This window comes from Bufo gargarizans, chromosome 3, assembly GCF_014858855.1.
Source record: "Bufo gargarizans isolate SCDJY-AF-19 chromosome 3, ASM1485885v1, whole genome shotgun sequence".
In the NCBI taxonomy this organism is placed as follows: domain Eukaryota; kingdom Metazoa; phylum Chordata; class Amphibia; order Anura; family Bufonidae; genus Bufo; species Bufo gargarizans.
This window is the reverse complement of record NC_058082.1, coordinates 486,437,819-486,457,362: the sequence shown is the minus strand read 5'-3', so window position 1 is coordinate 486,457,362 and position 19,544 is coordinate 486,437,819. Positions and strand designations below refer to the sequence as shown.

The 19,544-nt window shown below is 45.7% G+C and overlaps 1 protein-coding gene across 1 annotated transcript in view; it reads right to left on the bottom strand.

Moving 5' to 3' along the window:
• LOC122932456 (membrane-associated phosphatidylinositol transfer protein 3-like) overlaps window positions 1-19,544 on the bottom strand; it is an 802,287-nt gene that overhangs the window by 18,848 nt on the left and 763,895 nt on the right. The window contains exons 11-13 of the mRNA XM_044286869.1: window positions 8,989-9,180; window positions 4,464-4,612; window positions 1,919-2,035 (exon numbers count right to left, since the gene is read on the bottom strand). Coding sequence (XP_044142804.1) covers window positions 1,919-2,035; window positions 4,464-4,612; window positions 8,989-9,180 — 458 coding nt within the window. The remainder of the gene's footprint in view (window positions 1-1,918; window positions 2,036-4,463; window positions 4,613-8,988; window positions 9,181-19,544) is intronic.

Here is a 19,544-nt window from a genome sequence, read left to right as displayed (position 1 = left end):
GCTGGCAGGAAGTGAGGCTCAGCAATAGCCTGACACAGAGTGCAAGCTGTGCAGCCTTGGCTTTTACTAAAAGGTTTTTAGGGACCCACAAGAACAACAGCAGCAGTGGCAGTGCAGCAGGAATACAGAGGTGTGTTGTGTTGGCAAGACTCAGTAACACAGCAGAGAAGGCTCCTGGACAGGCATAAAGAGGCAGTATCCCAAGGCCTGAGGGTGTCAGGAAACCAACAGGCAGAAAGAAGTTGCCTGGGCTAGAGGGAGTGATGTTATTTACATGGGACTGTATGTTGGAGGGGGCTCTAGATAGAGAGGGATGTTATTTACATGGGACTGTATATTGGAGGGGGCTGGAGAGATGGTGTGATGTTATTTACATGGGACTGTATGGTGGAGGAAGGAATATAACTAGATCTGCCTTATTTCTACTAAGAGCACTATGGGGGCCTTATTACTACTGAGGGGTCTTTAGATAGCTTTATTACTACTGGGGGAAAAAATAGGGGGCTTTATTTCTACTGGGAGCTCTGTGAGGGTATTATTAATACTGGAGGGCTCTTCTACTAATGGGGGCACTCTTGGGGACCGTTATCAGGGTTGGGGGCACTGTAGGGGGCAGTATTACTAATGAGGGCATTCTAGAAGGGAATTACAATTGGTGGGACTATGAGGAGCATTATTACTATGGGGGGGGGGGGTCTATCTGTATGGCAGTTATTTTTCTTCAGGATAGTATTTGGGGGTATTGGGAAGCTCAGCAAGCAGCAGGATAACACTGTGGGGACTCCAGGTTGGGGGATGATGATAGAAATGTGAGGAAGCTATGATGTCTATGTGTCACACTCTGCAGAGACGAGGTGCAGCTGAAAGAAGATGTACAGACCAAATGGAGAAGATGATGACAGAAGATCTACATCGGAGGAGACGTCACCTGGAGGCACTGGATGCGACAGGTATGTGCTGCTGTATAGCAAGTACAGCAAAATGCGGTGTGGGGGGGGGACTTAGAGAATTGGGCCATATTCATTGGGGCTTGGGTCCCGGATCTTTTTCGACCCTAGCAACGCCTGTAGTCCTGGACATTGAATATAAAGTTCTAGGTATATAGTTTATCTTAAAGAGGACATGTCACCTTGTCTGACATTTCTGTATTGGTAAATAATTGTATTTTATGAGGAGTATTTGTTCCTATAACTCTACATTATGTTCTTCCTTTATTATTCCTGCTATAATATTATTCCAACTAAATAAATTGCCAGTAGTCTGCAATAAAGGTCCAGCTGGGTGTTCCCTGCACATTCTGACACTCTCTATCCAATCAGTGCAAGGACACACCCCAACTGGTAACACTCAGCTGGACCTTGATTTATAGACTTCTATCAGGAATAATTGAGTAATAGCATCACATACAGATATAAGAAAAGACTCTCCAGCATTCTAGAACATGTCAAGAGAGGTGACAGGTCCTCATTTAAAGGTTGTCTGAGATTTTAATACTGATGACCTATCTTTTGGATAGGTCATCAGTATCTGATTGGTGGGGGTCCGACACCCGGGAACCCTGCCGACCAGCTGTTTGAAAAGGCACTGGCTCTCCTGTGAGGGCTGTGGCCTTCTCCAGCTTTTCCTCGGCCAGTGACTTCACGTTCATCGGGCACATGGCCTAGGAGCAGCTCAGCCCCATAGAAGTGAATGAGGCTGAGCATGATACCAAGCATGGCCGCCATGCAATGTACGGTGCTGTACTTGGTTTGCTCTGAGAAGGCTGCGGCACTCAGCCGTGCCTTCTCAAACAGCTGATCAGTGGGGGTACTGGGTGTCGGACCCCCACCCATCAGATAATCAGGATAGTATTGAAATCTCAGAAAACCCATTTAATGATGCAGGATGTCGTAGTTTTTCTTAGACTTTTGGGACATACGCGCAGTTTGACGTGATTCCTCTTTCGCAGCCATTTCTCCTGGCGACTTGAGGGGCTCATGTTCATAGTGTCGATTCCTTCCTTTTGCTGTATCTGCACACTCTCATACCGCATAAGCTGAAAGAGAAGGGAGCACTAATTAAAGGGGGAACTGACATCATAGTACAATTTGTCTGACCTGCTACTTAATGAGTCCCCGATCAAAGGCTATCTAGTATCAAAAGACATAAGTAGAAGTTGAATAGATATGAGACTAATGTCTCACTGCAGTACATTTCTGTCTATTAATTTCCATCATAAACTGACAAGGATGAGATGTCGAATGCATGCTGTGCGATGTGAGGTTTATGAACCGTGCTCATGCCCTCCAGCAAGTTCATTGGTATACAGAAAACATGTACACATCATTCACGTAGTAAATCGGAGCTGACACATAATAAAAAATGCCTTTTTTAAAGGGCACATGGATGTCATAGAGCCCCCCTTCCCTTTATTTTTGTCAGATCACTTACAAAGAGCAGTTTTCTTTGTGGGGTTGTCTTCATGAGAAGTAAAAATTACTGCGATCCATCTGCTCAACCATAGCAGAGAAACATAGAATTTGTCGGCAGATAAGAACCATTTGGCCCATCTAGTCTGCCCAATATACTGAATACTATGGATAGCCCCTGGCCCTATCTTATATGAAGGATGGCCTTATGCCTATCCCATGCATGCTTAAACTCCTTCACTGTATTTGCAGCTACCACTTCTGCAGGAAGGCTATTCCATGCATCCACTACTCTCTCAGTAAAGTAATACTTCCTTATATTACTATTAAACCTTTGCCCCTCTAATGTAAAACTATGTCCTCTTGTAGCAGTTTTTCTTCTTTTAAATATTCTCTCCTCTTTTACCTTGTTGATTCCCTTTATGTATTTAAAAGTTTCTATCATATCCCCTCTGTCTCGTCTTTCTTCCAAGCTATACATGTTAAGGTCCTTTAATCTTTCCTGGTAAGTTTTATCCTGCAATCCATGTACTAGTTTAGTAGCTCTTCTCTGAACTCTCTCCAAAGTATCGATATCCTTCTGGAGATATGGTGTCACGACCATGTTTATGGCCGTGACTCCTTGGGAGCCGCATACAGTTGCCCGCGGTTTGGGTTGTTGTGTCAACCGCAGCTGGAGGCATTTTGCTGTTTGCCTCAGGTGCGGTTGCCGCGGACAACAGTTATGTGTGCGGTTGCCTTGGAGTTTGTGTGCGAGTATGTATGCACTTTTGTATGTCTGGTGTGCACTCTGTTTTATGTTTGGTGTACACTGACATCTTTCCTTCACTGTGGTTGCCCGTGGCAACGTTTGGTTGTATGTGTACATGTGGTGGCAGTGTCCTGGCCTTCGGGCTGACTCCCAGGACATGGTTGCCACCCATGTCGTTGCCTGCGGCAACAGCCACAGTGTGTTCTTGGCTTGGACACTTTCCCTTTAAGTTGCTGTTTTCCTTTCCCTGGTGGTGAAAGGGTTAACTCCCTTTCAGTGTGTGTGTGCCCTGGGTGTGTTTGTTGGGTGTGGCTACTTGGGCCTATAAAGCCTCACTGTGTAGCACATGTCTGAAGGTTGCTTCAGCCATGCTTAGCTGGAGCAGCCTCCTGTGTTTTCCACCTGCCAGTGGGGGCCACCCTTGTGGTCATACTGTCACGGCTGAGGATGGGAAAAAACAGTATTTTTTCTTAGTTACTAATATTTGCTGCTGTTTCTGTTTAACTTTCGATGAGAATCCCATTTTAAAGAGGAGAGTTCCTTAATCGGCATAAGGAGACTTATAGGCGATTGAGGCAGAGCTTTTTAAGAGCTCATTTGCATCCCTTTCTTCCCAGAATTCCAGAGGAGCATGTATGGCCTAAAAGTCTCCTCAAGCCAACTAAGGCGCTCTCTTCCCAGACTCTGACTTAGGCCTCACTCAGTTAAGCCAGGACTCTCTGCTCTGCACTGATTAGGGGCAATCACCCCGAAAACAGCTGTCTGCAGATGAGATGCTGGCTTATTTAATATCCAAGTGATGTCTCAAGGCCTAACTAAAGGGTCAAGCATTGACTTATAGGATAGCTGCCTTACATCTGGTGGCATCAGAGGCAGTTCTTGTTAAGAGCTCATTTGATCCCTATTGATATAAAAAAAGTTAGTGTTTCAATTGTGAAGATAACCATGAAGGGTGTGTTTCTGGTCTGTGCATCCATTGTTTGCCCTCCATGTGTCATCTGTATTCCACATGCACTGCTGGCATGAAAATGGGATTTCCAGAGAACCCCCTACCAATGGTCAATGAAAACCACTGACAAAACATGGATGCCATCTGTGTTCTCTCAGAGGCTTTCACAAACCCATAGATTTCAATGATCATGGTTGGTCTGCATCAAGGACCAAAGTGGTATGTGTCTTCTGGCGTTTTTAGTGGAAAAACAAGCATAGATCTGTGTGCTGTCTGTGGAGAACATGGACAGCACTCATCTCTGATTTACTGACAGGTAACTACGGCCTAAAAGATAAGGAACATGAAATCGTACCTGTCTTAGAATAAAGGCCACCACATCTGTTGATTCCCAGTAACTGGCATGGAAAAGATGTGGCAGTGCCACAGTCGGAAAGGCAGTGAGTACATCAGGGCAGTATAAGGCGTAATCAATGCGCTTTGTTCCCCACCAATTAGCTGTAACTACGGAAGCAAGATAGAAAGTGAATATTTTTAAGAAGTTTTCAGGAGTTGTCTGAGATCACAAAAAACTTTTTTCCCCACAAAAACATTGCCGCCCTTGTCTATAGGCTGTGCCTTTTATCGCAGCTTAGTCCCATTCGCTATAATTGACAGTTGTTGCACTGTGCTGGTGCAATTCTTTCAGATTATAATTATTTTTTTTTATTAAAGGTGCCTCCAACACATTTAATATTCTCGTCTATCAAAAACCCTTATAAAATTTCATCTAAGCTTTCTAGGTTCCTGTGGATTTAGAGAAACATTTGCATTTCCCAAGACATGTTTGAATACAATAAAACTTTTTTTGTGTGAATATGAATGATTTAGCGGTGATGCCTGGAGAATTATCTGTATGGCTCAAGGTTAAATGTCATTCAGTTCTTGTGAAAAAATACAAGCATTTTGTCATCGAGGATCACCATGGATGCTGTGCGTACGAATAAAATAACACTTTACAAAAGCAAAGAGCTTTTACTTCACACCGATCTAATGCAGCTTTGCTAATGTTCCGCCTCAATATGATGTTAGACAAGCCGTCCGGACATTTATAGTGTGTGGTACAAACATTTAAAGGGGTTGTCCCATGAAAAATATTCTACATTTTTCAAACCAGCACCTGGATCTGAATCCTTTTGTATTTACATGTAATTAAAAATTTTGTATAACCAGTGAGCTATTTAATAAAATGTATCTGTATAGCGCCACCTGCTGTTTGTTAGGCCTCATGCACACAATCACATCCGTTTTTCAGCCCGCAAATAGCGGATACACAAAACACAGATGTGGTCCGTGTGCCCTTCTCTTCATGTAACTGTCACTGCTTCTAAAGGTAGATAGGACTGGTGGCAGTTAAAGGATGGAACTGAGCATGTGCATCCACCTCAACGATGTTACTGAGATGGACAGAGAAATAAGGAAATTAAGGTCTCATGCACACGACGTTATGTATTTTACGGTCTGCAAATTGTGGATCAACAAAATATGGATACTGTCCGTGTTGCATCTGCATCTTTTGCGAACCTATTGACTTCAATGGGTCTGTGGTCCGCATTTTGCAGACATATTCTATCTGTGTTGTGGAATGGACACATGGATGCGGATCCATATGTCCCTTCCGCAAAGAACCCCTACTATCATGGATAAATCACCCCTATCATACAGGGGACTCCATTATATGGAAAAGACTCTTCTAAGCTCATGATCTTTCTTTATACTGATGTATAACATTGGGCCATACTAAGTGCACCACAATGTGAATTGCATTTATCTCAGCATGGTGGAAAGGAAAAATAAAAGGGGGTCTGTCAGCAGTTCTGACAATGCTAAACTGTTGATAGCACTATTTAGGGGCTGGGGAGAGTAATACAAACCTACTTTTTGTGGAGCTTTTCTCTTCAGGAGTAGTGAGAATATAGAGATTTATTCTGACAGATTCTGTTCTCCCAAGTGTCCAGGGCGGAGCTTTACTCTGACATGCTCTCTGCATTGAGCTGTTTCACAGCCCCTCCCCTTGAGTGATCTCTTGGTTGGGTGCTACAGCTGGGAGGTGTCGTGAAGCAGCTCAATGCAGAGAGTACGTCACAGTGAAGTCCCGCCCTGGGCACTTGCAGGAGCAGAATCTGCCAGAATAAAACTTCATATTCACATGACTCCTAATGATAAAATCTCCACAACAATATGTTCGTGCTGCTTTCCCAACCCCCTACCTGTGCTGTCAACAGTTTAGAAAGGTCAAAACGGCTGACAGACTCCCTCTAAATAGCTTTAAACTGTTTTTGGCCACCCATGTAAGCATCATTTAATATGCTCAATGTTAACCTTCAATTCCTTGCATTAAAAGGGAAGTTATGTGCCCAGAAATCCGTGATTAGGTTATAGAGAACTCTGGTTTAAAAACACAATCGATTAGTTGGTGACCATATAATAGTTTGCCCATAATCCAAAATGACCATCACAAATCTTTCTTTACAAGGCATGTGAATAATGTGATCTGCTGAACTATATACAGACGTGGACAAAATTGTTGGTACCCTTTGGTCAATGAAAGAAAAAGTCACAATGGTCACAGAAATAACTTTAATCTGACAAAAGTAATAATAAATTAAAATTCTATAAATGTTAACCAATGAAAGTCAGACATTGTTTTTCAACCATGCTTCAACAGAATTATGTAAAAAAATAAACTCATGAAACAGGCATGGACAAAAATGATGGTACCCCTAACTTAATATTTTGTTGCGCAACCTTTTGAGGCAATCACTGCAATCAAACGCTTCCTGTAACTGTCAATGAGACATCTGCACCTCTCAGCAGGTATTTTGGCCCACTCCTCATGAGCAAACTGCTCCAGTTGTGTCCGGTTTGAAGGGTGCCTTTTCCAGACTGCATGTTTCAGCTCCTTCCAAAGATGCTCAATAGGATTGAGGTCAGGGCTCATAGAAGGCCACTTTAGAATAGTCCAATTTTTTCCTCTTAGCCATTCTTGGGTGTTTTTAGCGGTGTGTTTTGGGTCATTGTCCTGTTGCAAGACCCATGACCTGCGACTGAGACCAAGCTTTCTGACACTGGCTAGTACATTTCTCTCTAGAATTCCTTGATAGTCTTGAGATTTCATTGTACCCTGCACAGATTCAAGACACCCTGTGCCAGACGCAGCAAAGCAGCCCCAGAACATAACAGAGCCTCCTCCATGTTTCACAGTAGGGACAGTGTTCTTTTCTTGATATGCTTCATTTTTTCGTCTGTGAACATACAGCTGATGTGCCTTGGCAAAAACTTCGATTTTTGTCTCATCTGTCCACAGGACATTCTCCCAGAAGCTTTGTGGCTTGTCAACATGTAGTTTGGCATATTCCAGTCTTGCTTTTTTATGATTCGTTTTCAACAATGGTGTCCTCCTTGGTCGTCTCCCATGTAGTCCACTTTGGCTCAAACAACGACGGATGGTGCGATCTGACACTGATGTTCCTTGAGCATGAAGTTCACCTTGAATCTCTTTAGAAGTCTTTCTAGGCTCTTTTGTTACCATTCGGATTATCCGTCTCTTAGATTTGTCATCAATTTTCCTCCTGCGGCCACGTCCAGGGAGGTTGGCTACAGTCCCATGGATCTTAAACTTATGAATAATATGTGCAACTGTACTCACAGGAACATCTAGTTGCTTGGAGATGGTCTTATAGCCTTTACCTTTAACATGCTTGTCTATAATTTTCTTTCTGATCTCTTGAGACAGCTCTTTCCTTTGCTTCCTCTGGTCCATGTCGAGTGTGGTACACACCATATCACCAAACAACACAGTGATTACCTGGAGCCATATATATAGGCCCAATGGCTGATTACAAGGTTGTAGACACCTGTGATGCTAATTAGTGGACACACCTTGAATTAACATGTCCCTTTGGTCACATTATGTTCTGTGTTTTCTAGGGGTACCATCATTTTTGTCCATGCCTGTTTCATGAGTTTATTTTTTTACATAATTCTGTTGAAGCATGGTTGAAAAACAATGTCTGACTTTCATTGGTTAACATTTATAGAATTTTAATTTATTATTACTTTTGTCAGATTAAAGTTATTTCTGTGACCATTGTGACTTTTTCTTTCATTGACCAAAGGGTACCAACAATTTTGTCCACGTCTGTAGCTGTTTGTAAGTTTAGAGCAGTGATGAGCAAACTGCGGCTCTCCAGCTGTTGTAAAACTACAAATCCCATCATGCCCTGCTGTAGGCAGATTGGGCATACTGTGAGTTGTAGTTTTACAACAGATGGAGAGCCGCAGCTTGCCCATCCTTGGTTTAGAGCCTTCACCAGGATACAAACTGGTCATGATCAGGGATAAGCGAATCGACTTTGGATGAAACATCCAAAGTCGATTCGCATAAAACTTTGTTTGAATACTGTACAGTATTAGGCCTCATGCACATGACTGTTGTTTTGGTCCGCATCCGACCCGCAGTTTTTGCGGCTTTGATGCGGACCTATTCACTTCAATGGGGCCACAAAAGATGCGGACAGCACTCCGTGTGCTGTCCGCATCCGTTGCTCCGTTCTGTGGTCCGCCCCAAAAATATAACCTGTCCTATTCTTGTCCGCAAAATGGACAAGAAACGGCAGTTATATCAATGGCTGTCCGTGCCGTTCCGCAAATTGCGGAACACACACAGACGCCAACAGTGTTTTGCGGATCCGCAATTTGCGGACCGCAAAACACACAACGGTCGTGTGCATGTAGCCTTAGAATGTATTGGCTCAGATGAGCAAAAGTTAATTCAAGTTTAATTCTAGAAGGTTCCGCAAAAACAATTGAACAATCCGCGCTAATGAGAAATAACTTACTGTTAGCAATTTTTGCAGATGGCAGGCTTTCTGAAGAACTTGACATTTCACTGCTCATGCTCAAAAGGCTAGACCGTCTGGCTTTAACTTGAGTAGAGGTGGATAGGCTGGAGCATGCCGGAGCCTCAGTAGAAGAGTTGTTGCCGGTAGTACTTTCTACAAATACTGCACTACAAGCTTGTATGGCGTCCACTAGAGACAAATACACAGCACAGAAATTATTTGTTTTGGGAAAATAACCTGGTAAAACATATTTTATGTTACGTAGGTAAAAGATGCCCTTTGTCTCTCATCCCTGAGGATCCCTGTCTCTCATCCCACCAGTAATTGCTATTTGTTGTGCGATGTGGAGATTGGGTCATGATGATAATAAGGGTTCTTTTACACAGGTTGATTTCAGCATGGAACGAGTGCCGATCAATGAAATTACAAGTCGATCGGCACTTGTTTTAAAGAGCCTCTTACACAGGCCAATGCAAACTGCATGGGACACGAAAGGTTGTTAGAATAATATTAAAAATAATCTTTTTTTATATAGCGCCACCATATTCCACAGCGCTTCACAATTTATAGGGCTCATGTACAAATTGAAGTAGACATCACATAATTACAGGCTCATATACAACTGACACACTAGGAGTGATGGCCCTGCTCGCAAGAGCTTACAATCTGAGGAAATGGGGGTGACACAAAAGGTAAAATAGATTGTGTTCTAAAGTGATCCAGCCTTTTTTCCCCCCAAAATAGAGTAATGTAGACGGAACTGCTTGAGCTAGTTCATTGAGTGTGGGGATTACTGTTGGGGGTAAATGGGGAGTAGTCATTTATGAGAAGCCTGCCTAAAGGTGTGTTTTTTTATGGCTATTTTCACACTAGTGTTTCGGCAGGCTGTTCCTGCTAGAGATCACTACATTCACCATTGCCGGAAGCTGCCTGAATGCCAGCTGCTCCCATTCATTATAATGGGGACTGGCAGAGATCTGGCTGTAACCCGGCAAATATGCATAGAATAGCCTGCTGTAGCTCAAACGGATGTATTACATTAATAGATTTTGCAGGAGATTATCGGGAGGGAAGCATTCCTTCCTGGAAATCCCCTGCTTACTAGCAGAGGAGACCACTGCTATTACATGCAGCGATCTCCTCCAGAGTATGGGGAGGAGCGATCGCTAATGCCATAGCTCATCCCCATACTGACTAGTTGTTTGCCAACAGCATATAATGATTAGATGGCACGCTTAAAGAGGACCTTTCATCGGTCCAAACATTGTAAGATAACTATCATGCTGTGTAGAGCTGCATCCCGGGATCTCACTGCACTATTATTTTGGGGCGCCGCTCCGTTCTCCTGCTATTTCCACCGGTATTTTCGCTGACTTGGTTATACTGGGAGGTGTCTGCCCTGTTTCTCCCTGGGTGTTCTCCCAGTGAGAAGTTCGAATTGTGGAGGGTGTTAATCTTAGGTCATTGGCAGAACGGAGAGCGCGAGTAGGGTGATGGACAAAAAATGAGGGAGGAGATGTATGGAAGTGCAGAACGATGGAGAGCTTTATGGGTGCGGGTGGGAAGTTTGAACTGTATTGTGTGGTGGATGGGCAACCAGTGAAGTGACTAGAACAGGCTACAGGCATTGGTGTAGTGGTTGGACAAAAAGATGAGCCCATTTAGGACAGACTGAATGGGGGAGAGTTTAGTGAGGGGAAGACCGATTAGTAATGAGTTACAGTAGTCAAGATGAGAATGAATCAACAAAAGTTTTGGCCGTTTTTACCGTGAGGAAAGGTGTGACAAGCGTGTGCAAGTGCCTAAATCTGGGAGTCAAGGGAAAGTTTGGAGTCAAACATAACGCCAAGACAGTAGACAACCTGCCCAAGAGTTCTAATAGTACCACAGACTGAAACTGAAATATAAGGCTTAGGTAGGTGGGTAGATAAGAAAAACAAGAAGTTCAGTTTTTGAGAGATTAAATTTCAGGTATAGAGAGGACATGATTTTAGAGACAACTGCCAGACAATCGCTGGTGTTTTATAGTACTGTTACAGTGATGTCAAGGGATGAGGTATATAGTTAGTGTCATCAGCATAGAGATAATACTGAAAACCAAATCTGCTGAGGGTCTGTATGATCGTTCATCCCCCATTGTGGTGGCATTACTTCCCCCTTTACATGAGGAGATGTGCCTCGCAAAACCATTATTTTTATGTTAATATAAAACATGAGATCATTCGACAAACAAGTATGTGGTTGTTGGATGATTGCTGGGGTGTTTAAATGTTCCTGATCATAGGCCTGTGTAGAAGGGCCTTAGGACTAGGGATGAGCGAACCCGAACTGTATAGTTCGGGTTCGTACCGAATTTTGGGGTGTCCGTGGCACGGACCCGAACCCGGACATTTTCGTAAAAGTCCGGGTTCGGGTTCGGGTACGGTGTTCGTCGCTTTCTTGGCGCTTTTTGAAAGGCTGCAAAGCAGCCAATCAACAAGCGTCATAGTACTTGCCCCAAGAGGCCGTCACAGCCATGCCTACTATTGGCATGGCTGTGATTGGCCAGAGCACCATGTGATCCAGCCTCTATTTAAGCTGGAGTCACGTAGCGCCGCACGTCACTCTGCTCTGATCAGCATAGGAAGAGGTTGCAGCCGCGACGTTAGGGCGAGATTAGGCAGTGATTAACTCCTCCAAAGGACTTCATTCAGAGATCGATCTGCAGCTGTGGATGATTGAACTGCTGCTATTGAATTGCTCACTGTTTTTAGGCTGCCCAGAGCGTTTTTCAGTCACTTTTTTCTGGGGTGATCGGCGGCCATTTTGTGTCTTGTGGTGTGCCAGCACAAGCTGCCACCAAGTGCATTTAAAAGGGACTCTGTCACCAGTTTCTAACCCCTACTTTTAAAAATATTGTTCTGTCCATGGAGCCCTTGTGATTACTAAGGTGTTGTTATAAGCTAAATCTGCTGGCTCGTTTTGATAAAAAAACGTTTTATCTAACCTGTCAGTCATATAGTTAAGGTGCCCAGGGCGTTTCTCATGGCCTGAAGATGCCACCCGCCGCCGCCGCCGTTGGTGCCCAGCTCCTCCTCTGCTCTCGTCAGCGCCGCCTGAAAATCATGAGATACGCCTCCGGCTCTCCCTCACTCCCCCCTTCTTCTTTTCTAAGATCCCACGCGTGCGCACAGGCCTGTGCCTGATGCGCCCGTGCAGACTTTTCGGTTCAGCCTCATTGAGCGAAGTGCGCATGCGCGAGCACTTCGCTCAACCTCCCGATAACGCGAACACTGCCGCACGCGCGGGATCTTAGAAAAGAAGGAGGGGGGAGTGAGGGAGAGCCGGAGGCGTATCTCATGATTTTCAGGCGGCGCTGACGAGAGCAGAGGAGGAGCTGGGCACCAACGGCGGCGGCGGCGGCGGCGGGTGGCATCTTCAGGCCATGAGAAACGCCCTGGGCACCTTAACTATATGACTGACAGGTTAGATAAAACGTTTTTTTATCAAAACGAGCCAGCAGATTTAGCTTATAACAACACCTTAGTAATCACAAGGGCTCCATGGACAGAACAATATTTTTAAAAGTGGGGGTTAGAAACTGGTGACAGAGTCCCTTTAACCCTCAATGGTGTGGTTGTTTTTTGGCTAAATCCTACATCAGGGTGAAGCTGTCACACCAAGTGCATTTAACCAGCAATAATCTGGTTATTTTTTGGCCATATACTACATCAGGGGCAAGCTGAGCCTGTCAACAAGTGCATTTAACCCTCAGTAGTGTGGTTGGTCAAGCTGTCACACCAAGTGCATTTAACCATCAATAGTGTGGTTATTTTTTGGCCATATCCCAGTCTAATTCTGTCAGTAAACGTATACCTGTCACCCAGCGCCTAAATACTAGGCCTCAAGTTTATATCCAGCTTAATCTGTTGTTACTGGTGTGGCTGGTCAAGTTATTTAGTGTCCGTCAAAGCACAGTTTTTGTTCTGGGTTGAAATACAATTCCCAATTTAGCAATTTCCTAATTTAGTGGTTTCTGCTGTATCAGGCCTACTTTAAATTTATCCCTAAAAGGGTATATCAGATTCAAGGTGCACACAGGGTCATTCTGAATAACTTCACACACACGCTACTGTGCATTTCCAAGTCTAATTCTGTCAGTAAACCTATACCTGTCACCCAGCGCCTAAATACTAGGCCTCAAATTTATATCCAGCTAAATCTGTCGTTACTGGTGTGGCTGGTCAAGTTATTTAGTGTCCGTCAAAGCACAGTTTTTGTTCTGGGTTGAAATACAATTCCCAATTTAGCAATTTCCTAATTTAGTGGTTTTTGCTGTATCAGGCCTACTTTAAATTTATCCCTAAAAGGGTATATCAGATTCAAGGAGCACATAGGGTCATTCTGAATAAATTCACACACACGCTACTGTGCATTTCCAAGTCTAATTCTGTCAGTAAACCTATACCTGTCACCCAGCGCCTAAATACTAGGCCTCAAATTTATATCCAGCTAAATCTGTCGTTACTGGTGTGGCTGGTCAAGTTATTTAGTGTCCGTCAAAGCACAGTTTTTGTTCTGGGTTGAAATACAATTCCCAATTTAGCAATTTCCTAATTTAGTGGTTTTTGCTGTATCAGGCCTACTTTAAATTTATCCCTAAAAGGGTATATCAGATTCAAGGAGCACATAGGGTCATTCTGAATAAATTCACACACACGCTACTGTGCATTTCCAAGTCTAATTCTGTCAGTAAACCTATACCTGTCACCCAGCGCCTAAATACTAGGCCTCAAATTTATATCCAGCTAAATCTGTCGTTACTGGTGTGGCTGGTCAAGTTATTTAGTGTCCGTCAAAGCACAGTTTTTGTTCTGGGTTGAAATACAATTCCCAATTTAGCAATTTCCTAATTTAGTGGTTTCTGCTGTATCAGAGCTATTTAAAATCTATCCCTAAAAGGGTATATCAGATTCAAGGTGCACATAGGGTCATTCTGAATAACTTCACACACACGCTACTGTGCATTTCCAAGTCTAATTCTGTCAGTAAACCTAAACCTGTCACCCAGCGCCTAAATAATAGGCCTCAAATTTATAGTCAGCTAAATCTGTGGTTACTGCTGTGCCTGTATTAGTGTAATACGGTACCTAAATAGATAGCCAGATAGTGTTAGTTGTCTTTAAAAAAAGGCCTGAATTTGAATTCAATACATTGGGTCAAATAATATTTTTGTTGTTGTGGTGAACGATAACAATGAGGAAAACATCTAGTAAAGGACGCGGACATGGTCGTGGTGGTGTTAGTGGACCCTCTGGTGCTGGGAGAGGACGTGGCCGTTCTGGCACAGCCACACGTCCTAGTGTACCAACTACCTCAGGTCCCAGTAGCCGCCATAATTTACAGCGATATTTGGTGGGGCCCAATGCCGTTCTAAGGATGGTAAGGCCTGAGCAGGTACAGGCATTAGTCAATTGGGTGGCCGACAGTGGATCCAGCACGTTCACATTATCTCCCACCCAGTTTTCTGCAGAAAGCGCACAGATGGCGCCTGAAAACCAAGCCCATCAGTCTGTCACATCACCCCCATGCATACCAGGGAAACTGTCTGAGCCTCAAGTTATGCAGCAGTCTCTTATGCTGTTTGAAGACTCCGCTGGCAGGGTTTCCCAAGGGCATCCACCCAGCCCTTCCCCAGCGGTGGAAGACATAGAATGCACTGACGCACAACCACTTATGTTTCCTGATGATGAGGACATGGGAATACCACCTCAGCATGTCTCTGATGATGACGAAACACAGGTGCCAACTGCTGCGTCTTTCTGCAGTGTGCAGACTGAACAGGAGGTCAGGGATCAAGACTGGGTGGAAGACGATGCAGGGGACGATGAGGTCCTAGACCCCACATGGAATGAAGGTCGTGCCACTGACTTTCACAGTTCGGAGGAAGAGGCAGTGGTGAGACCGAGCCAACAGCGTAGCAAAAGAGGGAGCAGTGGGCAAAAGCAGAACACCCGCCGCCAAGAGACTCCGCCTGCTACTGACCGCCGCCATCTGGGACCGAGCACCCCAAAGGCAGCTTCAAGGAGTTCCCTGGCATGGCACTTCTTCAAACAATGTGCTGACGACAAGACCCGAGTGGTTTGCACGCTGTGCCATCAGAGCCTGAAGCGAGGCATTAACGTTCTGAACCTTAGCACAACCTGCATGACCAGGCACCTGCATGCAAAGCATGAACTGCAGTGGAGTAAACACCTTAAAAACAAGGAAGTCACTCAGGCTCCCCCTGCTACCTCTTCTGCTGCTGCCGCCTCGGCCTCTTCTGCTGCTGCCGCCTCGGCCTCTTCCTCCGCCTCTGGAGGAACGCTGGCACCTGCCGCCCAGCAAACAGGGGATGTACCACCAACACCACCACCTCCGTCACCAAGCATCTCAACCATGTCACACGGCAGCGTTCAGCTCTCCATCTCACAAACATTTGAGAGAAAGCGTAAATTCCCACCTAGCCACCCTCAATCCCTGGCCCTGAATGCCAGCATTTCTAAACTACTGGCCTATGAAATGCTGTCATTTAGGCTGGTGGACACAGACAGCTTCAAACAGCTCATGTCGCTTGCTGTCCCACAGTATGTTGTTCCTAGCCGGCACTACTTCTCCAAGAGAGCCGTGCCTTCCCTGCACAACCAAGTATCCGATAAAATCAAGTGTGCACTGCGCAACGCCATCTGTGGCAAGGTCCACCTAACCACAGATACGTGGACCAGTAAGCACGGCCAGGGACGCTATATCTCCCTAACTGCACACTGGGTAAATGTAGTGGCAGCTGGGCCCCAGGCGGAGAGCTGTTTGGCGCACGTCCTTCCGCCGCCAAGGATCGCAGGGCAACATTCTTTGCCTCCTGTTGCCACCTCCTCCTTCTCGGCTTCCTCCTCCTCTTCTTCCACCTGCTCATCCAGTCAGCCACACACCTTCACCACCAACTTCAGCACAGCCCGGGGTAAACGTCAGCAGGCCATTCTGAAACTCATATGTTTGCGGGACAGGCCCCACACCGCACAGGAGTTGTGGCGGGGTATAGAACAACAGACCGACGAGTGGTTGCTGCCGGTGAGCCTCAAGCCCGGCCTGGTGGTGTGTGATAATGGGCGAAATCTCGTTGCAGCTCTGGGACTAGCCGGTTTGACGCACATCCCTTGCTTGGCGCATGTGCTGAATTTGGTGGTGCAGAAGTTCATTCACAACTACCCCGACATGTCAGAGCTGCTGCATAAAGTGCGGGCCGTCTGTTCGTGCTTCCGGCGTTCACATCCTGCCGCTGCTCGCCTGTCTGCGCTACAGCGTAACTTCGGCCTTCCCGCTCACCGCCTCATATGCGACGTGCCCACCAGGTGGAACTCCACCTTGCACATGCTGGACAGACTGTGCGAGCAGCAGCAGGCCATAGTGGAGTTTCATCTGCAGCACGCACGGGTCAGTCGCACTACGGAACAGCACCACTTCACCACCAATGACTGGGCCTCCATGCGAGACCTGTGTGCCCTGTTGCGCTGTTTCGAGTACTCCACCAACATGGCCAGTGGCGATGATGCCGTTATCAGCGTTACAATACCACTTCTATGTCTCCTTGAGAAAACACTTAGGGCGATGATGGAAGAGGAGGTGGCCCAGGAGGAGGAGGAGGAGGAGGAAGAGGAAGAGGGGTCATTTTTAGCACTTTCAGGCCAGTCTCTTCGAAGTGACTCAGAGGGAGGTTTTTTGCAACAGCAGAGGCCAGGTACAAATGTGGCCAGCCAGGGCCCACTACTGGAGGACGAGGATAAGGAGGGGGTGGAGGAGGAGGATGAGGATGAAGCATGGTCACAGCGGGGTGGCACCCAACGCAGCTCGGGCCCATCACTGGTGCGTGGCTGGGGGGAAAGGCAGGACGATGACGATACGCCTCCCACAGAGGACAGCTTGTCCTTACCCCTGGGCAGCCTGGCACACATGAGCGACTACATGCTGCAGTGCCTGCGCAACGACAGCAGAGTTGCCCATATTTTAACGTGTGCGGACTACTGGGTTGCCACCCTGCTGGATCCACGGTACAAAGACAATGTGCCCACCTTACTTCCTGCACTGGAGCGTGATAGGAAGATGCGCGAGTACAAGCGCACGTTGGTAGACGCGCTACTGAGAGCATTCCCAAATGTCACAGGGGAACAAGTGGAAGCCCAAGGCAGAGGAGGAGCAAGAGGTCGCCAAGGCAGCTGTGTCACAGCCAGCTCCTCTGAGGGCAGGGTTAGCATGGCAGAGATGTGGAAAAGTTTTGTCAACACGCCACAGCTAACTGCACCACCACCTGATACGCAACGTGTTAGCAGGAGGCAACATTTCACTAACATGGTGGAACAGTACGTGTGCACACCCCTCCACGTACTGACTGATGGTTCGGCCCCATTCAACTTTTGGGTCTCTAAATTGTCCACGTGGCCAGAGCTAGCCTTTTATGCCTTGGAGGTGCTGGCCTGCCCGGCGGCCAGCGTTTTGTCTGAACGTGTATTCAGCACGGCAGGGGGCGTCATTACAGACAAACGCAGCCGCCTGTCTACAGTCAATGTGGACAAGCTGACGTTCATAAAAATGAACCAGGCATGGATCCCACAGGACCTGTCCATCCCTTGTGCAGATTAGACATTAACTACCTCTCCTTAACCATATATTATTGTACTCCAGGGCACTTCCTCATTCAATCCTATTTTTATTTTCATTTTACCATTATATTGCGAGGCTACCCAAAGTTGAATGAACCTCTCCTCTGTCTGGGTGCCGGGGCCTAAATATATGCCAATGGACTGTTCCAATGTTGGGTGACGTGAAGCCTGATTCTCTGCTATGACATGCAGACTGATTCTCTGCTGACATGAAGACAGATTCTCTGTTACGGGACCTCTCTCCTCTGCCTGGGTGCTGGGCCTAAATATATGCCAATGGGCTGTTGCAGTGGTGGCTGACGTGAAGCCTGATTCTCTGCTATGACATGCAGACTAATTCTCTGCTGACATGAAGACAGATTCTCTGTTACGGGACCTCTCTCCTCTGCCTGGGTGCCTGGGCCTAAATATATGCCAATGGACTGTTCCAATGTTGGGTGACGTGAAGCCTGATTCTCTGCTATGACATGCAGACTGATTCTCTGCTGACATGAAGACAGATTCTCTGTTACGGGACCTCTCTCCTCTGCCTGGGTGCCTGGGCCTAAATATATGCCAATGGACTGTTCCAATGTTGGGTGACGTGAAGCCTGATTCTCTGCTATGACATGCAGACTGATTCTCTGCTGACATGAAGCCAGATTCTCTGTTACGGGACCTCTCTCCTCTGCCTGGGTGCTGGGCCTAAATATATGACAATGGACTGTTGCAGTGGTGGCTGACGTGAAGCCTGATTCTCTGCTATGACATGCAGACTGATTCTCTGCTGACATGAAGCCAGATTCTCTGTTACGGGACCTCTCTCCTCTGCCTGGGTGCTGGGCCTAAATATATGACAATGGACTGTTGCAGTGGTGGCTGACGTGAAGCCTGATTCTCTGCTATGACATGCAGACTGATTCTCTGCTGACATGAAGCCAGATTCTCTGTTACGGGACCTCTTTCCTCTGCCTGGGTGCCGGGGCCTAAATATCTGAGAATGGACTGTTCCAGTGGTGGGTGACGTGAAGCCAGATTCTCTGCTATGGGACCTCTCTCCAATTGATATTGGTTAATTTTTATTTATTTTATTTTATTTTTATTTTAATTCATTTCCCTATCCACATTTGTTTGCAGGGGATTTACCTACATGTTGCTGCCTTTTGCAGCCCTCTAGCCCTTTCCTGGGCTGTTTTACAGCCTTTTTAGTGCCGAAAAGTTCCGGGAAGTTCGGCCGAACTTCTCGAACCCGAACATCCAGGTGTCCGCTCAACTCTACTTAGGACCACTAAAAATGAAATGAAAACTAAAACCAGGCAGAATGTATAAGGCCAGCAATTGGAGATGGATGGAACATTATAAATAGCACCCATAAGTGTAAGAGATCAGAACTAATTTAACCACTAGAAGACTGCGTATTGCAGGAACATGTGGAAACTCCTGCAGACTGACAATGTGGGCAATTTTATCTCCTCATTTATTTTCAAGCTTCGCATTGCGAGTATACAATCTAAAAAATATTTGATATGTCTGTTCACTTCAGGTAACTACTAAAGACACCAAAAACATTTACTGCGGGTCCAGGAAAATGATAAAAATCTCCATAAATATAATTCACTGTTTGAAGATTGTTAGCGCCTTCACGGCTTATTACCTAACCTGTGGCTGTGTGCTATAGAAGCATGTCACCGAAATTTATTTTTTCATCATTCAGAAATGTGGGACACAACTAAAGAACATACGGTAATATCAAAGCACCAGACAGAAATCACAGTAAAACGTGCTGGAATTGTCGATTAGTACAGTCAGCTGTAGTAAATTCATTTTTATACATTAGACAGAGTCACGGATAAGAGGACTCTTTATGTAATGTTTCCATATGCACATAAGGGAATTCCAATT